This window comes from Panthera uncia, chromosome B4 (assembly GCF_023721935.1).
Source record: "Panthera uncia isolate 11264 chromosome B4, Puncia_PCG_1.0, whole genome shotgun sequence".
NCBI lineage: Eukaryota > Metazoa > Chordata > Mammalia > Carnivora > Felidae > Panthera > Panthera uncia.
The window spans coordinates 132,590,374-132,608,556 of NC_064809.1; the positions used below are offsets into that span (position 1 = coordinate 132,590,374).

General features: G+C 55.4%; 2 protein-coding genes across 5 annotated transcripts in view; both read right to left on the minus strand.

Annotated features, from left to right (window-relative positions):
* The window catches only part of TTLL1 (TTL family tubulin polyglutamylase complex subunit L1), a 267,977-nt gene that overhangs the window by 74,923 nt on the left and 174,871 nt on the right, over positions 1–18,183 (minus strand). The gene's annotated exons all lie outside the window — the stretch shown is intronic.
* Positions 769–10,971, minus strand: MCAT (malonyl-CoA-acyl carrier protein transacylase). 3 transcript variants are annotated; one of them, XM_049626471.1, is made up of 5 exons: positions 10,191–10,971; positions 8,749–8,836; positions 6,057–6,274; positions 2,911–3,095; positions 769–1,642 (listed from the first exon to the last, which is right to left on the minus strand). In XM_049626471.1, the coding sequence occupies exons 1-5, from the start codon at positions 10,614–10,616 to the stop codon at positions 1,543–1,545; spliced, it is 1,017 nt and encodes a 338-aa protein (XP_049482428.1). In that variant the 5' UTR covers positions 10,617–10,971; the 3' UTR covers positions 769–1,542. The 3 variants fall into 3 exon arrangements, with proteins under 3 accessions (XP_049482428.1, XP_049482427.1, XP_049482429.1); XM_049626470.1 differs by having other exon boundaries at positions 1,549–1,642; positions 1,745–3,095; XM_049626472.1 differs by lacking the exon at positions 769–1,642 and adding an exon at positions 3,473–5,603 and having other exon boundaries at positions 3,026–3,095.

The window sequence follows — 18,183 nt, forward strand, 5'->3', positions numbered from 1 at the left end:
TCGACCAAAGTGGCACCAGGATCCGCCGATCCCCGATCCAATTGGGGTCCTCTGACCACCAACGTGAGCCGGTCCGGGCAGTAAGATGCCGAGGTTGAGGCCCACAGACGGGGAAGGGGGCGCAGCAAACCCAGTCTGGTTCATCCACGCGGCAACTTGCACCAGCTGCAGACAGACGCTGAGCGACAGTGTTACCGGAAGTCACTCTCCCAACAACCGCCAAAAGGCAGGACCGGAGGCCCGTCCCTCCCCGGCAGGGGGCAGACCGCGTGGTCGCCCAGGGGCCTCATGATTCCTGAAGCATCTCTGCGTGACGCCCCTGTCTCCTGGGCCTGTGCAGCAGGTCCCAGGGGACCACAGGGTCCCACTGCCACAGGGTGGACATGGACCCTGACCCCCTGGGGAGACAGGAAGTACTTTCCCAGAGAAGGGGATGAGGCTGTGGAGGCACGAGGGGCCCCCTCTTTGCGGTTTCAGAGGCTTTTGATCAAGGCCTTGGGTCCAGGCAGCATTTCCGCACGTGAGGCAGCAAGACCGGATTCTCTTAGAAGGTGCCCAGGGAAACCCGGTCCCGCCAGGCAGGGAAGCGGCCCCCGGCCCCTGGCGGACTGAGGGAGGCAAGCTGCCGGGAGGACCAACGGGCCAAGGGTCTCTGGTGGCGAGGGACCCGAACACGGTGGCAGGTGGGAGTCCTGCCTCGGGGTGGGCCGGCACCGTGGGACCAACTATGGCACAGGGTATTTTCCTCGGGGGGGGGGGGGGGGCGCGAACCGACCCGCATCCTGCCAAGGAGCCGGACGCAATTTCCACCACCACCCAGACCCTGGGCTCCCCCATGACTTCCCACACCTCGTGACTCACCCAGACTCCAAGTCTCCAGGAGCAGGGTGGGCGAGGGGCCGCCCAGCCCGGGTCTCCCCCAGTGGAGGTGAACACTGCCTGCTTTCATCTTTCTGTCCCCCCACTACGGGGCAGAGAGATCTTGCCAGCTTTCTGGAACCTTCTTTAAGGTAGGACCATATGTCCCTTGACTGCTGTTCCATCCCCCTCCTCTGGCTTGGACCGGAGGACCTAAGGACCTGGTAGCGCCATCCCAGACCCCCGAGGAGAAGGGCCGTGGCCCAGAGAGGCAGTGAGGCCTGCCACGTGGGAAGTCTCAGCTCCCGCTTCTCCAGCTCCCTCCTGTGGGACCGCGTTCCTCGGGGCCGAACGAAAGTCTGCGGCACCATTCCCCCCACCGCATGGCCAGAGAACGAAAGCCTGGCCTGGAGAGCCTGGTGTCCCAAGGCTGCCTGCGAGGGAAGCCCTCGGTGAAGAGGGTTCAAACGGACTTGGCAATTACTTAAAAATAACAGCAAGGTTCTTTGTGAATATTTGAAAATTTCCACAACAAAATTTTAAGAGAGAGTTACTTCGTCACTGAACTCCAAAGAGCGGTCACCTTCAGGCCAGGGTGAAAACCGGGTTCGTGGTCGTATCTGCAGGGGTTCTCTGGGGCTGCGGACACACGTGGGCGCGTGGGGGTCACGATGCCTGGAAGTGCTATGGGCGTGGAGCGGCCAGGAGCGGGGACGGCTGTCCACGTTGTGCGCCACAGTCCCCCACGATGCAGTCCAGCTCCGCCCAGAGGCCAATGGGGCCCCTGTTGAGAAACACTGCTGAATTCAAAAGGAGAAACCTATCCAGGATTTGACACGTGCCCACACAACAGCAACATTTCCAGACAGACGCGGCGGTTTCTTACCAATGTTTTTCCGCTATCGCTGATCCATGAAAAAGCCACCGAGAAGCTTAGGATTACCCCTCAGTGTCAGTGCAGGAGCTGCGTCCACAGAGAACCCGCACTTTGCTCCCGCTGTGGGGCCGGCGGGGAAGCTCAGTGAGGATCGCCCGTGCCAGGCTGGGTCACGGGCGCACAGTAGACACCCGGCGATCACCGTGTGAAGGGACGCCTGGGGGTGGGGGAGGCAACAGGGCCCCCGGCCAGCCTCCCCAGACCCCTCCCGCCTCGCTAAGGACCCTCTTCCCCACCAGGGCAGGGGCCACTCGTTCACAGGCATACAGCAGACACTCAATACTATCTGTTGGGTAAGCAAACGAATGTCGCCCCGGGTCTCCCAACTGCTGAGTGATGGACGGGGTGGACAGAATGGCTGTCAAAGCCGACCGTGTCTTGAAGCCCTTTGCATTCAGTGACAAAAGCGCGAAGGTTCTGGCGGTGGGTGTCCACGGGCTGCCAGGGCAGCGGAGGAGCCCGCGTGGCACCGGCCTGCCTCGTGGCCACGCCGGTATGCCCACGGCACCCACAGGGCAACAGGCCCAGCCTCGCAGTCCCTAGGCCCACCTGCCAGCCTGGCGGTGTCTGCCCACTTCACAGAGGCGCCCCCGTGCCCCCAGGCAGGGCTGGCGCGGGAGGAGCCAGACCCCGCCAAGACTTCCTGGCATCTTTCCCCCCAGCACCGCACACGCCCCAGGGGGAGAAAAGGAGACGTGCACCCCGTCAGCTGGAGAAATCCTTGCAGCGCTTTTTATGCGGCATTCAAAGCACTTTGCAGGCCACGCCTCCCCATCACTCCGGGAGGAGGAAGCCGGCAGGAGGGGGCGGTCCAGGCCCCCCCCCACCGCAGCCCCTTCCGGGGGGGCCCCCTCCCCCTCCCTCCTGCAGGGCCAGGCTAGGTCCCGTCGTCCTCCGGGTCCTCCAGAACCTCCACGTGCCCGTAGGACCTCCAGGCCTGCAGGTTGCAGCTCTTGAGGATGCCGCCCAGCTGCTTCCCCGGCCCTACTTCGAAAGTCTTGGGGAACTCCGTGCCCTTTCTCCTCCCGTAGACGGCGTGCATCGTCTGCTCCCACTTTACCGGGGAGACCACCTGCCGCGCCAGCAGTTTCTGGATGTGTTTCGGATGCCTGTACCTGTTCCCATCGACGTTTGAGTGGACGGAAACCAGAGGCTCCTTCATACCGACCGACTTTAACGCTCGGGCCAGGGGCTCCACGGCCGGCTCCATGAGGCGGGTGTGGAACCCACCGCTAACCGGCAGCATCTTGGTGCGTCTGAAGTGATACTTGCAGGAATTCTTCCGGAGGAACTGCAGGGCCTGGAAGGACGGGAAAGGGAGTTTCAGCCAAGGCCGTCCTAGGGGGAGAGGCACAGGGGGAGACGGTCGCCAGCGGCACCCGTGCGGTCCCGCACGGAAGCTGCTATCCCCGCACGCCCACACCTGTCCGTCCGACAAACAGCCGTGAAGGACAGGCTCCCTCCCCTCTTTGTTCCAGTTCAAACCGGCCGTGCGGCTGGCACCCTGCGAGTCCCCCTCTGGGGCGCGGCCACTCGCACAGCCTACCGTGCAGGTGACCACCGCGGGGCTGGGAAGCGCGGTCCCTCCCAGCGCGCCTCCTACGCACCTTGGGGGCCCAGGGGAAGTCACTCAACCTCTCTGAACTGTTTGCATCCGTAAAACGAGCACAACTGGACCTGCTGCACCAGGCCGCTGGGAGGTGACCCGACGGGAGGTGTGAGAGGCTGGGACACACGGCTGGTTTTCAACGATCTGTCGGCTACCCTCCGAAATTGTTCGTGAGCCTCTTTTCTTATACTCCGTAAACCTCAAGAGAAAAATTCGGGAGGCTCCAAGATTCGTTTCCTTCTATTGGAATCCCTTCTTCTGAGCTTTCTCTAGAGAAGAAAAGAGCTCTGTCTCCCAGAAGCCAAAAGCCTTCTCCTGAAGGGGGTCTCAGCTCAGAAGGGGGCTCCCTGGCTAACCCGCCCAAACTTGGGACTGTTTGCAAACAACGGCATTTGCAAATATTTAAAAAGTAGTAGATATTCTTAAGGGACCCTATACCCTCTGGACACAGCCCAGGTCCTGCCACCCCGACGGCCCTCCACTGGGATCTGCTGCGGGGCTTCCAGGGCACTAAACCGTCTGTCCGGCCCGGTCTCTCCAGGCTGTCCCCACCCGCGGCGGCTCAGAGGCTGGGCAGCCGTTCCCCAGAAGACTGAAGGGAAGCCTCGGTCACAGCAGCTGTATGACCTTGGGCAGTTTTGCCTTACCTCTCCGTGCCTCAGTTCCCTCTTCTGTGAAATGGGGATAATGACAATAGTTACCTCCCAGGCTACTAAGGAGAACTCTGCTTGGCACACGAGCGCTATATACGGGTTAGCAAGGATTTTGTAGGCCAAGCCCATCCACGTCCACTGGAAAAAAGTACGTAACAGGATGGCTCTTTGTGTCCCCAAAGGGCAGGAAGGATTCGAGTTTGACTGGGTGGCACTCGTTCACCCGTCCCTGGGGCCCTCCCTGCACGAGTGTACTTCGTCTACCCGGGCACGGCCGACGCAGCCTGTGGCTCGCCGTGTCTCGGTGTCCTGTGCCGGGAGCCCGTCAACTCAGCACAGCTCAGCACGCTGTACCCGAAGTGTGAGCCACGTCTGCGGGAAGCAGTGAGGGGTCGGGCTGGCTGTCACTGCAGCAGAGTCCAGCCTGTCCTGACGCTTCACATCACCACCCCTCTCCCTCGTCCCCACGCCACTGAGGGGCACCCAGGAGCCCCCTCCGAACACAGGCCTTCCCACCGTGCCCGGACCGCCTGGGCAGCGGTGTCGACACGGATGGCTACTCTGTGGCACTTCCTGCGTCATTCGGCATCCTTCCACGCGAGGTCTCTGGACTCATCCAGCTCAAGTCCGAGGTTAGGGCCACAGGACTCGAGGCCACGGCCTCGGTGCAGCGGGCTCCTCTGCGGCTGGCCCTTGGCCCAGGCGCCGGTTTAGCAGAGGCCAAGGAGTTTTGTCACATCAGCCGTTGCACAGGGACTGCCTGCTCAGGGAGACCCCGCCCTCGCCTGAGCTCTCTGCTGTGGCACTTCCGAACCCCCCACAGGGCCAAACCCGGGAGCCCGGGGAGTCGTCATCCTGCGTACCCGACTGTCCGGGAGCTCCTGAGGGAGACACCGGCCCTGACTTGGAGCCCCTCCTGGCCCACTCCAGGCCCTGCCGAGGCCGTGAATGGGAATGAGCAAGCAGCTCCACGATGAACGTGGGGCCACAGTCACTGGTCTTCCCGTCATCTCAGAGCACAAGAGGGACTGTGGCTCTCACTGGTTCAGAGGAGATTCACAAAGACATTGGGCACATGGGCAAGGCCTCACAGGGATGATGGATTGAGCGCAGTCAAGTGGAGGAAGAAGGTTCCAGAATGAGACAGACCGGAGCTCCATTCTGCCTCCACCATCTCTAAGCACTGGCCACTCTCTCTGCCTCAGCTTCCTCATGTGTAGAACATGCTTCTGTGGAGCAGAGACTGGCCGCAGGTCCGGGACGAGTCGGGTAGGCACAGGCCCGCCCCTGCAGCCCCTGGTGGGACCCTGTGCGGACCCACCTGGCATCCCCTGGGCCAGGCCCTTTCCTGTGGTGGCTCCCTGCCTCTCCGCTGAGACGCCCTCCCCCTGCAAACTTACCCTCCCAGCACCACTCCTGGTGGTGCCTCAGGCCTTCTGGGAGCCAGCCTGACCCTTGCTATGCCCCAAACCTGAGGTCACCTGTTCACGGCTTGTCAGTTTGTGTACCCTCAGTGCTCATTACAGAGGAGCTGCTCGGGAGACGTCTGAAAACACAGTGAATGGAAGGAAGGACAGAAGGAAAGAAAATGAACTCGGGACAAAAACAGACACCTAAGAAAAGACGCAGCAGGAGGGAGCAACCTGGCAAGAATGGCTTCTCTGTCGCCAAGAAAGCAACCAGATCAGAGGTTGTGAGAATCGCAGAATTGACAGGAAGGCCCTGGATCACCTGGTCCAGCCCCTTACCTTCCACGAGGGCCAGGTGATCTGGTTATTTGCCCAAGGTCCTCATCTATGAGTGGCAGGGTGGGGACAGTAGCCCAGCCTCTTGCCTTTCTGCAGTGCTACCCCTGACTCTGCCCCCTGCTGGCCCTCAAGTACTTCCCAAAGGCCACAGCTGGGCAGAGCGCCCATCACGCCACCGCGGGCTCACGAGTGTGGGTGGAACCTTCCGGGCTGGACTGGGGTCTATGAAGGCTGTTCCCATCAACACCAACCTCCAGGTGTCCTGAGATCACCCTGCAATCAGGAAAGAGGTAGCTGGCCACCTCACACACGGGGTTCTCTATGCCCAAAGTCTTGCAGTGCTCCCGGGCTTCCAAACAGGCGAAGGTGAACTTGGACTGAGGCTGGCCAAGGACAGACAGCATCCCACTGGGGACAGCTTCCGAGGCTTCCTGCATGGCCTCAGCTCGGATTTTCACCGCATGCAAACCTATCCGGAGAGAAGCGCATTTGGAACGATCAGGGCACATGAGGAAGGAGGGATGCCCGGACCCGAAAGACAAAGCACAAGTTCCACACTGCGGGCTGGAGACGCAGACGGTGGTATCTGTCACCAGTCCGCGAGGCCACAGTTCCACTACATCTGTACCCATGACACAGGGGCGGTACTGCCATCACGAAAAGGGTGGGGGCGTCCTTGGCACCATAGAAATTAAAGCACGGAGCTCCCGGCCTCGAAGCCGGCTTGATGTACAATGGTGGTTCTTAACCAGGGGTGATTCTGCCTCAGGGCGGTGTCTGGAGACACTTACTGTCACAAGAGCGGAGTGTGGGGGCTGTCGGGGGGCATGTGCGCGTGCTACCGGCATCTGGCGGGCGGAAGCCAGAGATGCCGCTTGACATCTTGCAGTGCACAGCCCCACCCCAAACATGGGATATCCGGCCCCAAACGTCAACAGTGCTGCTGTTGAGAAGCCCCGGTGCAAAGGAACAGACTTTGAGCTGTACTGCTTCGGGCAAGTCACAACCTCCCGGGTCCAATTTTTAGTAAAATCAGGATGAGAATATCTCATCAGCCTGGATTGTTGTGAAAACTGGGAATTGGTATAGTACAGGATTCTCATAAATCCGGCTTTGCTGCCCCCACTTGGGGCTGGAGAACAAGGACACCGCCAAGGCAGACAAGCCGAAATGCAGAGCTCCCGGGTCAGTGCAGCTCAAGTGCAAGGTGAGAGGACAGGCCAGGCAACTCCGCTGACCGTGACGTAAGAGGGGCCTGTAACCACTGGACGTCCATCGTCCTGGTCCTGGGTCTGCTCCCTGGCGGGTGGGGGGGGGTGACCGGGCCAAGGAGAGGGTAAGGGACCAGTCCGGGGTTTGCTGGGACAACAGAGGTGTGAGGGGCACCCCCTGCACCCTTTCTCACGCATGTTCCTTCACTTGGCACATACGCTCATTTGTACTGGCTTGCCTGCCCCTTACACAGGTAAGGCTGCGGAGCGGATACAGAGACGGCCTGAGGTAGGAGGTAGGAGACAGTATTGCACGTCCTCCCATGCAGGCATTAAGTAACCATGCAAAACGTCAAGCGAAATAAAACCAGGAATACACACATGCTCTGATCCTGCAAATTATGTGCACATAAAACTACGTACGTATAAAATAGTTTTATTAGGATGTGTGAATATGCAACATTTCTTATCGCTTCCTTAATAGTGCCATAACGCTGCATCAAAGTAAAATGCAGTAAAAGTCAGTTTCAAGTGTATAATTCAGTGGTTTTTGTTGTTTCCATAAAACACCCCGTATCTGCTAAGTAACCTCTCCCCACTTCTCCTTTCCTCCACCTCCAGTAACCTGTCATCTGTTGTCTCTGTGGGTTTGCATATTCCGGATATTTCATAGAAAAGGGGTCACACAACATGTGACCTTTTGTGTCCAACTTCTTCTACTGAGCATGCTTTTGAGGCTCATCCACGTTGCACCACGTATCAGCGCTCTACTCCTCGTCATGGCTGAATAATACTCCCTGACGTGGCCAGAGCACAACTTGTTCATCATCTGATGATGGACATACGGGTTGTTTCCATCTGTTGGCCATTGCAAATAACGAACACTTTTATGAACATCCGTGTACAGGTTTTTCTGTGTGGACACGTTTTCATTTCCCAGGTATGTACCTATGGGTAGAATCACTGGGCCACAGGGTAATTCTATTTGTAACTTCTTCAGGAACACTGCCAAACTGTCTTCCACAGAGGCCGCACTGGTTTACAGTCTCACCAGCGATGTCTGAGGGTCCTATTTTTCCATTCTTGCCAACGCTCATGATTACTACTATTATTATTATTTTAGTTAAAGCCATCCTAGTGGGTATGAGGTGGTATCTCAGTGTGGTTTTGATGTGCATTTCCCCAATGCTGAGTGATGTTGGAACATCTTTTCATGTGCCTGTTGGCCATGTGTATGTCTTCTTGAGAGAAAAGTCTGTTCAAGTCCTCTGCCCATATTTAACTATAGGTGAAACAGTTTATGAGCAAAACTCTTAGGAAGGAAAGGAAATACTTAGGAAATAAATACATATTTAAAAAAAAAAAAGAAGTGAAACTGACAGGTTCAAGATCAAACAATTACCCTTTTTCATTCCGGGACTGTCTGCTGAACACCTATCACGTGACAGGCACTGTGGTGTGTGAGTGGACTGAGAACACCCAGGACAGGGTGCAGGGCAGTCAAGCAAGCAGAGTTCAGGAGATTCCAAAAAGAAAGAAAATCCCCAAGGAACCCTTCAGGCTTAAAAGGGAATCAAGGTGAAGTCTGGTCCTCAGGTTCCCATGCTATTCTCATCTGTGTGCTCCTCTATCACCCGAGTGGCTCTAGAATGGTCTCTGGCAGTGTCCTTTGTCCCCAGTTGAGCCCAGCAAGAGAATACCCCAGCACACGACCAAACCCCTTCCTGGGTACCTTCAGAAAATTCCATGGCTCCGGCAAACACTAGGGCTGCAAATTCTCCCACACTGAATCCAGCAGCAGCAACACAGTTCTCAATAACCTGTGGTGACAGAGGCAGGACATGAGGCCAAGTTCTTGGGGGGGGGGGGGGTTTCAGTCTGGGGCTCTGCACCTGAGAGCTGGCAGGGTGTGGAGAGGCTCCAGAAGCCAGGAGCCGCTGGCCCGGTGCTCCAGCTAGAAGAGGGCACTCCTCCTACTGATGAGGACCTTTCCTGGCCAGGCAAGTTAAAGCCTGCTAGCTGGTTCTGTGGTGAGCTGGGACTCCAACCCAGGGCTCTGGACTCTCTTGCCTCCACCCTGGAGATGCCCCTAAGGCCCGACGGAGCTGGAGGGAGCTAAGGAGAGAAGAGCATGTCTCAGGGTCAGAGCTGGATTTGATTCTTAGCCTGGGAGGGTTCCCTAACTTCTCTGAGCCTCAGTTATCCCGTCTGTGGAATGGGGACAGGGCAGAACCTACCTCACAGGACTACTGAGAAGGTTATGCAAAGATCATGTCTCTGAGTTGCTGAAGCACAGACCTGGCCCAGGGTGAGTTGTTACCACCACGACTCAACAGGACCACTCCACTAAGTCTGTTAGTGTCTCTGAGTCACCTTCCCTCATCCACAAAGTAACTGTATTTACCTCACCAGGTCGTGAGCACAGAGTAAAGGCTGTAAAGTAGGGCTTCACATTTCCTGTTCCGATACCATTAAATAGTAACAGCAGTCAATTCACACCTTCAAGTGAAGTGACATTCTCGCACCTCCTCCTCCTCATGATCCTTCATTTAAGGTTGAAGTTTAATCCTTCTAAAATAATTCAGTAATGGGGCGCCTGGGTGGCTCAGTAGGTTAAGCTGCTGACTTCCGCTCAGGTCATGATCTCACAGTTTCGTGGGTCCAAGCCCCGCATCGGGCTCTTTGCTAACACCTCAGAGCCTAGAGCCTAGAGCCTGCTTCGGATTCTGCTTCCTTCTCTCTCTGTCCCTCCCCCGCTCATGCTCTGTCTCTATCTCTCAAAAATAAATAATTAAAAAAAAAAGTTAAAAAAAACTTTAAAATAATTTGGTAGTCAACAAATGACTAGGGTTATTTAAAATTGCAGCCCAGCCCTCGACTTCCCAACCCCTTTCCCTGCTCTATTTTCCTTTCTAGTACACCCTATGCAACATGCTATGGCATTGACACAAATAGTTCTTCTTCATTATCTATCTCCCTTCCCCGAACACGCAGGCTCCCCTAGGGCACGGATCCCTGTTTTGTTCAGGGCTGTATCCCCAGCGCCTAGAACAGCGCCTGGCGCCGAGGGGGAACTCGGTGGGAATGTGCCCCGTGCATCAGACGTGGGAGCACTGGGGCCTGGCAGGTGCGTCCTGGCCTGGCTGGCGGAGCTCGCGCAGGGCCGGGCCTCACCGCGGGCTGCAGGTGATGCAGTTTCTCGACGGCGGCCAGCGAAGCCACGAAGACGGCGGGCTGGCAGTGCACGGTGCGGTCCAGGGCCTCCTGCGGCCCGTGCAGGCTCAGCTCCAGCAGGTCGTAGCCCAGCACGCTGCGGGCGGCGGCGTAGAGCTCGCGGACGCGCGGGTAGCCGAGCAGCCCCCGGCCCATGCCCACCACCTGGCTACCCTGGCCCGGGAAGAGCAGCACCGAGCACTGGCCCGGCGGCCGCCGCCGCCGCGCCGCCGCCTCCCGGGGCCCTTCCTCCGCGGCTGTGGCATCTCGCAGCAGCTCCGCCACGTTCACGGCGCCCGGCGGAGGCAGCGGGAAGTTCGAAGCGCCCCGGCGGCAGCCCGCGCCCCAGTCCCGGGCCCACGCAGCCCGCGCGACCCGCACGCTCATGGCGAGGCCGCTGCCCCCGGTGCGTTACCGTGGCGACCGAGGCGCAGTGAGGGCGGCGCGGTGCGGCGCGGCGCGGCGCGGCGCGGTCCTTGTCGCATTTCCCGCCGGGCGGGCCGGGTCTTCCGGGGGGCGGGAAGAAAGGTTCCGCGGCTACTGGTTCCGCCCCGGCTCCGCGAGCCTGTGCGGCTGCGCGCCGGGGCCTGGGGTGACCCAGGCGCTCGCGGGAACCCGCGCCGGACCGAGTAAGGGTGGGCACCGCACAGCCGTCCGCCGGCGCAAGTAGTTATTGAAGGAACGGCGAACGCGCTGTAATACTCACTCTTTCTACCTAGCTTGTGAAGGGCGGTTGAGACGCTTCCGCGTTGTTCCTCCTGCCTGATTTCTCAGCAGCTCTGTGCGGTAAACCAGAGAACAGCTCTCTCGAAGAATCTTGTCTACAAGCCGAACAGGCACCTGTAAGCATCCAATGAGTATCTGTTCCATTGAACAAAGCCCTGGATGTTTTTCAGACATTAGCTTATTTTGTATGTATGTATATATGCATGTATTTAATTAATTGATTGATTAATTTTTTAAATTAACGTTTATTTATTATTGAGACGGAGAGACAGAGCATGAGCATGGGAGGGGCAGAGAGAGGAGGAGACACAGAATCCGAAGCAGGCTCCAGGCTCCGAGCTGTCAGCACAGAGCCCGACGCGCGGCTCGAACTCACAAACCCAGGGAGATCATGATCTGAGCCGAAGTCAGACGGTTAACCGACTGAGCCACCCAGGCGCCCCTTAATTTATTTTTAAAGTAGGCTCCATGCCCGATGTAGGGCTTGAACTCATGGCCCTGAGATCAAGAGTCGCTTGCTCTACTGACTGAGCCAACAAGGCACCCCGTGGCATTATTGGCTGATTTAATTCCTCACGGCAACGAAGTGATGGATAGGTGCTGTTATTATCCTCAATTTACAGGTGAGTGGGCAAAGGCACAAAGACTGAATGATAGGTGGTTGGAGACAGAAGGGGCATTCAAAGTGGGGGTTATAGGTTTCTGAGCAGTAGTGTGAGGCTGCTCAGGGAGAGTGTAACTCTGACCTCACCCCACTTACCCTCTGCTCCTCTCTCATTTCCTGCCAGCCCAGGAGACAGACAGACACACACACACACACACACACACACACACACACATCATAATGAGAAAGATCCAGATAGAATTACATCAGCAAATCTACTTCAGTGCGTTCGTCCTAAGAATCACATGTGCAAAGCCCTAACTCTCAGAACATCCAGTGCAGCCTTGCTTTTAACAAGGAAAAAGTGGAAATAAGCCATATATTCGACCAGAGGAGATTCCTTAAATGGGTTACGGCAGATCTATATGACCCTGTGGTCATCAAAGATGTGGAGGAGGTTTTCAGGTTAAGACATGAATAGAGCACACGCTGCCTCCAGAAGCCTATAAATTCACAGTAAAGGAATCTTTTAAAGATGTAAATCCGCAAGGACAGGGAGAACAAGAAAGAGGGCCCTTGCAACAGAACTTCTGGAAGCTGAAAAGAAGGAAGACCAGTATTACCTGACTTCATAAACTCTGGATAGCCAAATCCCTCCTGACAGTGGGGAAAGGTGACCAAGTCCTATTTATCAGCAGATTCCTCAAAAGCTTAGGAACTGGCAGCTTATGGACCTAGGGGTGAAAGAAGATTAAAATAAAGAGGTATCTTGAAGGTATCTTTGAAGAACAGATCTTTATTTATTTAAAAACAATTTTTTTTTAGTTTTTTTTTATTTATTGTTGAGAGAAAGAGAGAGAGAGAGCGCAGGGGAGGGGCAGAGAGAAAGAGAGACACAGAATCCAAAGCAGGCTCCAGGCTCTGAGCTGTCAGTACAGAGCCCGACACAGGGCTCAAACTCCACAGATCATGACCTGAGCCAAAGTCAGACACTTAACCGACTGAGCCATCCAGGCACCCCAATCTTTATTTATTTATTTTATTAATGTTTATTTTGGAGAGCATGAGGGGGAGTGGCAGAGAGAGGGTGGTGGGGACAGAGGATCGGAAGCAGGCTCTGTGTTGACAGCAGAGAGCCTGACGTGGGGCTCGAACTCACAAACCGTGAGATCATGACCTGAGCTGAAAGCAAGAGTAGGATGCTTAACCAACTGAGCCACCTGGGTGCCCCAGACAGTTAGATCTTCAGGCCCCTCTCTTGAGCCACTGAGTGGAACCCCTCCCTCATCTGGCAAACATCTGGGGTTTAGCTCTGGAAAGGACTGGACAGGGACAATGGTGAATGTGGGTACTCTGCTAAAGTGGTTAGATACTGAAGGCCGAATGCAGAGATCTCCAGTGCTCTCCCCTACTAAGCTCCCAGAAACCTGGAGCCAGGCCCCTACCCTGCACGGAAGGGACTCAAGGATCGTGGGGAATCTGACCAGTTCAAGAGGAAATCTGAAAGATATTGACAATCCAGGAAGTTCCCAGACAAATGGCCAGACAAGTTCCAACTTACAGTGATGTTAAACCAACAAATACTACCCTCACACGTGTTTTCTTTCCTCAATCATGAGCAGCCGGCCCAAAATTCCCAAGCATCTGAGGAAAGCCTCTTACAAACATAACACACACACACACACACACACACACACACACACACACACACAATGCATGGGATTCAGAGACTATGGTAAGAGAAGAAAATAATTGTTTTAAGAAGACTATCACAGATAGTTGAGAGGTAAGAGAAGATGCTGTATCCATGAACAAAATCAACACAAAATTATATATAAAAAAAATTTAGAAAACAAATAAGAATCTCTTGGAAATTAAAAAGAGGACAGCAGGAATGGAAAGCTCAATAGAAGGCCAGGAGGAGAAAGTTGAGGACACCTCACATTAGGTAAAATATAACAATCCTGAAATCCAAAAATCAAACCAAAACCAAAAGCCCTTGAGAAGTGGAAGAGAAAAGGAAGTTACGGGACCAGCCTAGGAGGTCGAGGATTCTGAGTAACAAGGGTTTCAGAAAGAGAAGTGAGAAAATGGAGGGAAGGAAATCATCCAAAAGAAATTCAGTTTCTGAAAAACGAAGGGTATGAGTTTCCCGTATGGGAGGGCCCCCTGAGCACAGGCACAGTGGATGAAATTAGACCCCCATAGAGGACTATCCGTGTGACGGTCCAGACCTCTGGGGATAAAAGTCTTAAAATCTTCCGGGAAGAACAAAATAGGTCACATGCAAAGGCTCCAATCTCTGAATGACTCCAGCCTGCTCATCAGCCCGGCGTCAGCAGGAAGACTGAATGTCTTCAGGATCTGGATGGATAACAGTCTCCAACTTTGAGTTCTTCCTCAGCCAAGCATCAGTTAACCATGAGATAGAAGGCAAGATTTCTTTTTTTGAAAAAATATTTTTTTAATGTTTTTATTTTATTTTTGGGAGACAGAGCATAAGCAGAGGAGGGGTAGAGAGAGAGAGGGAGACACAGAATCCGAAGCAGGCTCCAGGCTCCGAGCTGTCAGCACAGAGCCCGACATGGGCCTCGAACCCATGAGCTGTGAGATCATGACCTGAGCCAAAGTTGGACGCTTAATTGACTGAGCCACCCAGACGCCCCTGGATTTCTTTTCTTTTCTTTCTTTCTTTCTTTCTTTCTTTCTTTCTTTCTTTCTTTCTTTCTTTCTTTCTTTTTCTTTCTTTTTGAGTGTATTTATCTTGAGAGAGACAGAGACAGTGTGAGAAGGGGAGGGGCAGAGAGAGGGAGAGAGAAAATCCCAAGCAGGCTCCACACCGTCAGCATGGAGCCTGATGGGGGGCTCGAACTCAGGAAACCATGAGATCATGACCTGAGCAGAAACCAAGAGTTGGACTGTTAGCCGACCGAGCCACTCAGGCGCCCCTAGAATGCAAGATTTCATAATGGCCCTTCCTACACAGTCTTTCTCAAGAACCCCTGGAGGATGGGCTCAGCACAAACATGGGTGGAACCAACTAGGAAATGAGGAGCCAGCCAGCAGAAGGGGTCTAGGGCATCCCCGAGGTGGTGGCGAAGAGAGACCCGGAATGATGTGTGCCCCACGCCTACGAGGGCTGCCATCACCAAGACCCTAGCAGTGGCTCTGCTGCCTCCTTGGGAACAGAATCCCCAGTGAGCCCGGCCCAGATTCTTGTCTGCACTTGGCCGATCTGGATCACAGGGTGGTGAGACCCTCTTGTCCCCTCCATTCCCTGCTGCCTGGCTCAGCTGCCTGTTCCCCCCCTCTCAGAAGTGTGCACCCCTACTCCTGAGAGCTGAATACAGGTCCGGTGAGCTCACAAGCAACGAGGCAGAAAAGCCCAAGCCTCTGCCCATTTCCTGCGAAATGCCCATGTCGCAGCCACAGACGTGCCGGCAGGGGAGCCTCACCCCCAACCTTACCCTCTGCCCCTTCAGGGGCTCTTGCCAATGTTTGTCAGAGGCCCGATCCAGTCTTCCCTTCCTAGGGGTCTTCCTCTGGTCTGACCGTCATGCCCACTCTCTCCAGCCAGTTTTGTGCTGCCCCGCTGTTCAAAGCTAATCAATAGAGTGCTCAGGGAGTCATAGCTGGGTGGTATTAACAGAACTCTAAAGGAAAGCACGGCCATGTTTAACACAGAGGTGATCTTGGGGTGGCAGGGAGGAATCAGAATACCAGGAGGCCCCTGGGGCGCTGGCAATCTTCTATTCCTTGACCTAGGGAGTGGACACTCAGGTGCCTTTTTATTTTTATTTTAAAGTGTACACAGCATTTTATATATATTTCTGTTTGTAGGGAACACTTCACAATTAACTAAAAACACTGTAGGCAAACGTTTGCTAGCGGAGAAAGAGGCTTCTGGTTTATTGTAAGGGGAAGGAAGAAAAATTATAAAACCATTTACAGTGTGAAGGCATTCTTGTAAAGGAATGTGTGACGCCCTTAGAAAAGGGCGTGGACAGGGGCGCCTGGGTGGCTTGGTCGGTTAAGCGTCGGACTTCGGCTCAGGTCATGATCTCACGGTCCGTGAGTTCGAGCCCCGCATCGGGCTCTGTGCTGACGGCTCGGAGCCTGGAGCCTGCTTCAGATTCTGTGTCTCCCTCCCTCTCTGTCCCTCCCCTGTTCATGCTCTGTCTCTCTCTGTCTCAAAAATAAGTAAACGTTAAAAAAAAAAATTAATAAAAAAAAAAGAAAAGGGTGTGGACAAAGTCACTCACTGAGGTATGGGCAGTGTTTTGCTCTCGGCGATGGGTGAGTAGGTGGCTTTATGTTTTCCTCTGTGTTTTCCAATTCCTTTACAATAAATGTGGATTTCTCATGGAATAAAGTAAACTCGTAAATAACATATAAGGAAATACTGTGCCTGAATCGCGGTTGGAATTGGGAAGCTGAGTGACACATCGGTTAAGAGTGCAGATCCTGGGGGCGCCTGGGTGGGAATCCTGACTCCATCGCTCTGGCGCTGTGTGACCTCGGGATGTTCCCTCCCCTCTCTGAGCCTGTGAGGGTGTTTTCCATGCCTCCTTCCTGGATCGACTGAGGCCAAAGGTTGGGTTTGGTTGTGTTGTATCCTCCAAGGTTCAGCCCAGCGCTGGGCACCTTGCAGCGCTCAAGATACAGGCCAAATGCCCGGGAGAAGCTCCAAGCTCGGTGCCGTGGAGTTCAGAGGTCACCGCCCACTTAGAATGGGGGTGGCGCAGAGCTGGGGTTCTGGAAGAGCTTGCTGGCGCAACACTGGAGAGCAGTCAGACTCGGACACGAAGAGGTGTCCAGTAGGGGGTGAGGGGTGCTTTGGCAGGGACACAGAGGAGGGAAAGGGTGGGGTAGTCGGCTTGACCCCATTTTGACAGGGCCTCCGGTGCCAGTTTGGACTGGATCCTAAGCAGCTGGAGGGTCCTCAGCAGAGGAGGGCAGTGGAAGGGACCAGAGGGGAGCTGGGGGCCAGCTAGAGGCTGCGGCTGCTGCTCAGAGGAGGGACAGGGACAGTGGCCCAGGCTCGAGTGGGGTCTGTGGGGCTGGGCAGGAGCGAGGCGGAAGTGATGGGAGGTTTCCAGGCACACTGGGTGCGGCATCGCTATCTGCACGAAGACCTGCAGTGTGAGCCCCTCGGGCAGCGGCTGGCCCCTCCAAACTGCATGGTCACATCTGTGAAAGGTGTGTGCACTTCACACAAACCTTGTGTGTTTGTTCTCAGTCCCTCCCTTTGGCCCTGGCAAGCAGCAGACATGTGGGGGCAGAAGTCTCTTGAGCCTTGAGCCCCATGTGTAGTAGGGGTGAGGCTGGAGGGAAGCTGCATTGTCTCCTCCCCACGAGTCTTCCGGGGGAGGTGAGCGGGCCACTTGGCCAAGCCACAGGCACCTCCTTACAGGAAGTGGGTGAGGGCTGCCTGGCAGCTTGCTGGGAGGTGTGCCCAGACCGATTTCATCAAGGACAGCAGTCACAGGACCAGCTGCCACGATACTTTGAGGGACCCAGGAAAATGTTTTAATTTCTTTTAATAAACTAATCAGTTAACTTAATTAACGAATTAAAATATTTTACTTTTTAATGTAAGCTCTACACCCCACATGGGGCTCGAACCTACAACCCTGAGGTCGAGACTCACATGCTCCACTGACCGAGCCACCCAGGCACCCCACCTTTTTTTTTTTTTTTTTAAGTAGGCTCCCCCTGCCCAATGTGGGGCTCAAACTCACGACCCTGAGGTCAAGAGTTGCATGCTCTACCGGCCAAGTCAGCCAGGAACACCTTGTTTTAATTTCTTTTAAAATCAGAAGAAAAAGAAACAATGTAGCCTGGATTATACTTGTCTTTTTATCAAAGCGATCAAAGGAGGAAGGGGCTGCAAAGGCCCAAATCATTTGTGCTGCAGCCGGGAGGCTCCAAGCTACTGTGGTTGGGGAGAAGGAGCTATAGTTCATGTTGGTCCCCCGAGGACCAATTTGGGCAACTTTGGCTTCTGCAGGCTGAGGGTCCCTCGGCCCAAGGACAGACTCTTGGCTTCAGTAATAAAGCAGCACCTGTAGATGAGGAGGTGAGGGGTCCAAGGCCCGGGGCTGGACATGCTGGGCCCATCAGGGTGACTGACAAACTGGAGGTCACCTCTGGGCCGTGATGGTTGCAGTCTCCCCTCACTGAGTGCCAAGCGTCTGCAGGGCTCCCTGCCCACATTGCTCTGTGGCATCCTCATTAGTCCCGAGCTGTCGTGCCCATTTTACAGATGAGGAGATGGAGGCGGAGAGAACCAGTCACAAAGCGGCTGAGCCAGGACTAAGAGTCCAGCCTGCCTCGTGCCCGGGGCACCAGTTTAAGGAACTGGGGTACTCTTCCGGGGATGGGGAGGCAGGGCTACTGTATAGGGGTGTTCGGGGCTTTGCTATCAGGGGGCGTAATTCCCCTCCCTGAGGTCGGGCCCTGTTGCCCCATTTTATAAACGGGAAAGGTGAGGCTCAAGAAGAGAAGCGACCTGTCAGCCGGCGCAGCCCGGAAGGTCGCCACGGGGAGGACTGGGGCTGACGGAGCCTCGGGCGCAGAGGCGGAGGCGGAGGCGGAGGCGGAGGCGGAGGCGGAGGCGGAGGC

What these genes read in the sequence shown, in the direction of transcription:
- MCAT (XM_049626470.1), bottom strand. Translation starts at nt 10,616, where the DNA reads ATGAGCGTGCGGGTCGCGCGGGCTGCGTGGGCCCGGGACTGGGGCGCG. An exon ending in TGCATCACCTGCAGCCCGCG is followed by an intron (nt 8,837 to 10,190) that starts GTGAGGCCCGGC and finishes CTGTCACCACAG; the next exon opens with GTTATTGAGAACTGTGTTGC. An exon ending in AGCCATGGAATTTTCTGAAG is followed by an intron (nt 6,275 to 8,748) that starts GTACCCAGGAAG and finishes CTCTCCGGATAG; the next exon opens with GTTTGCATGCGGTGAAAATC.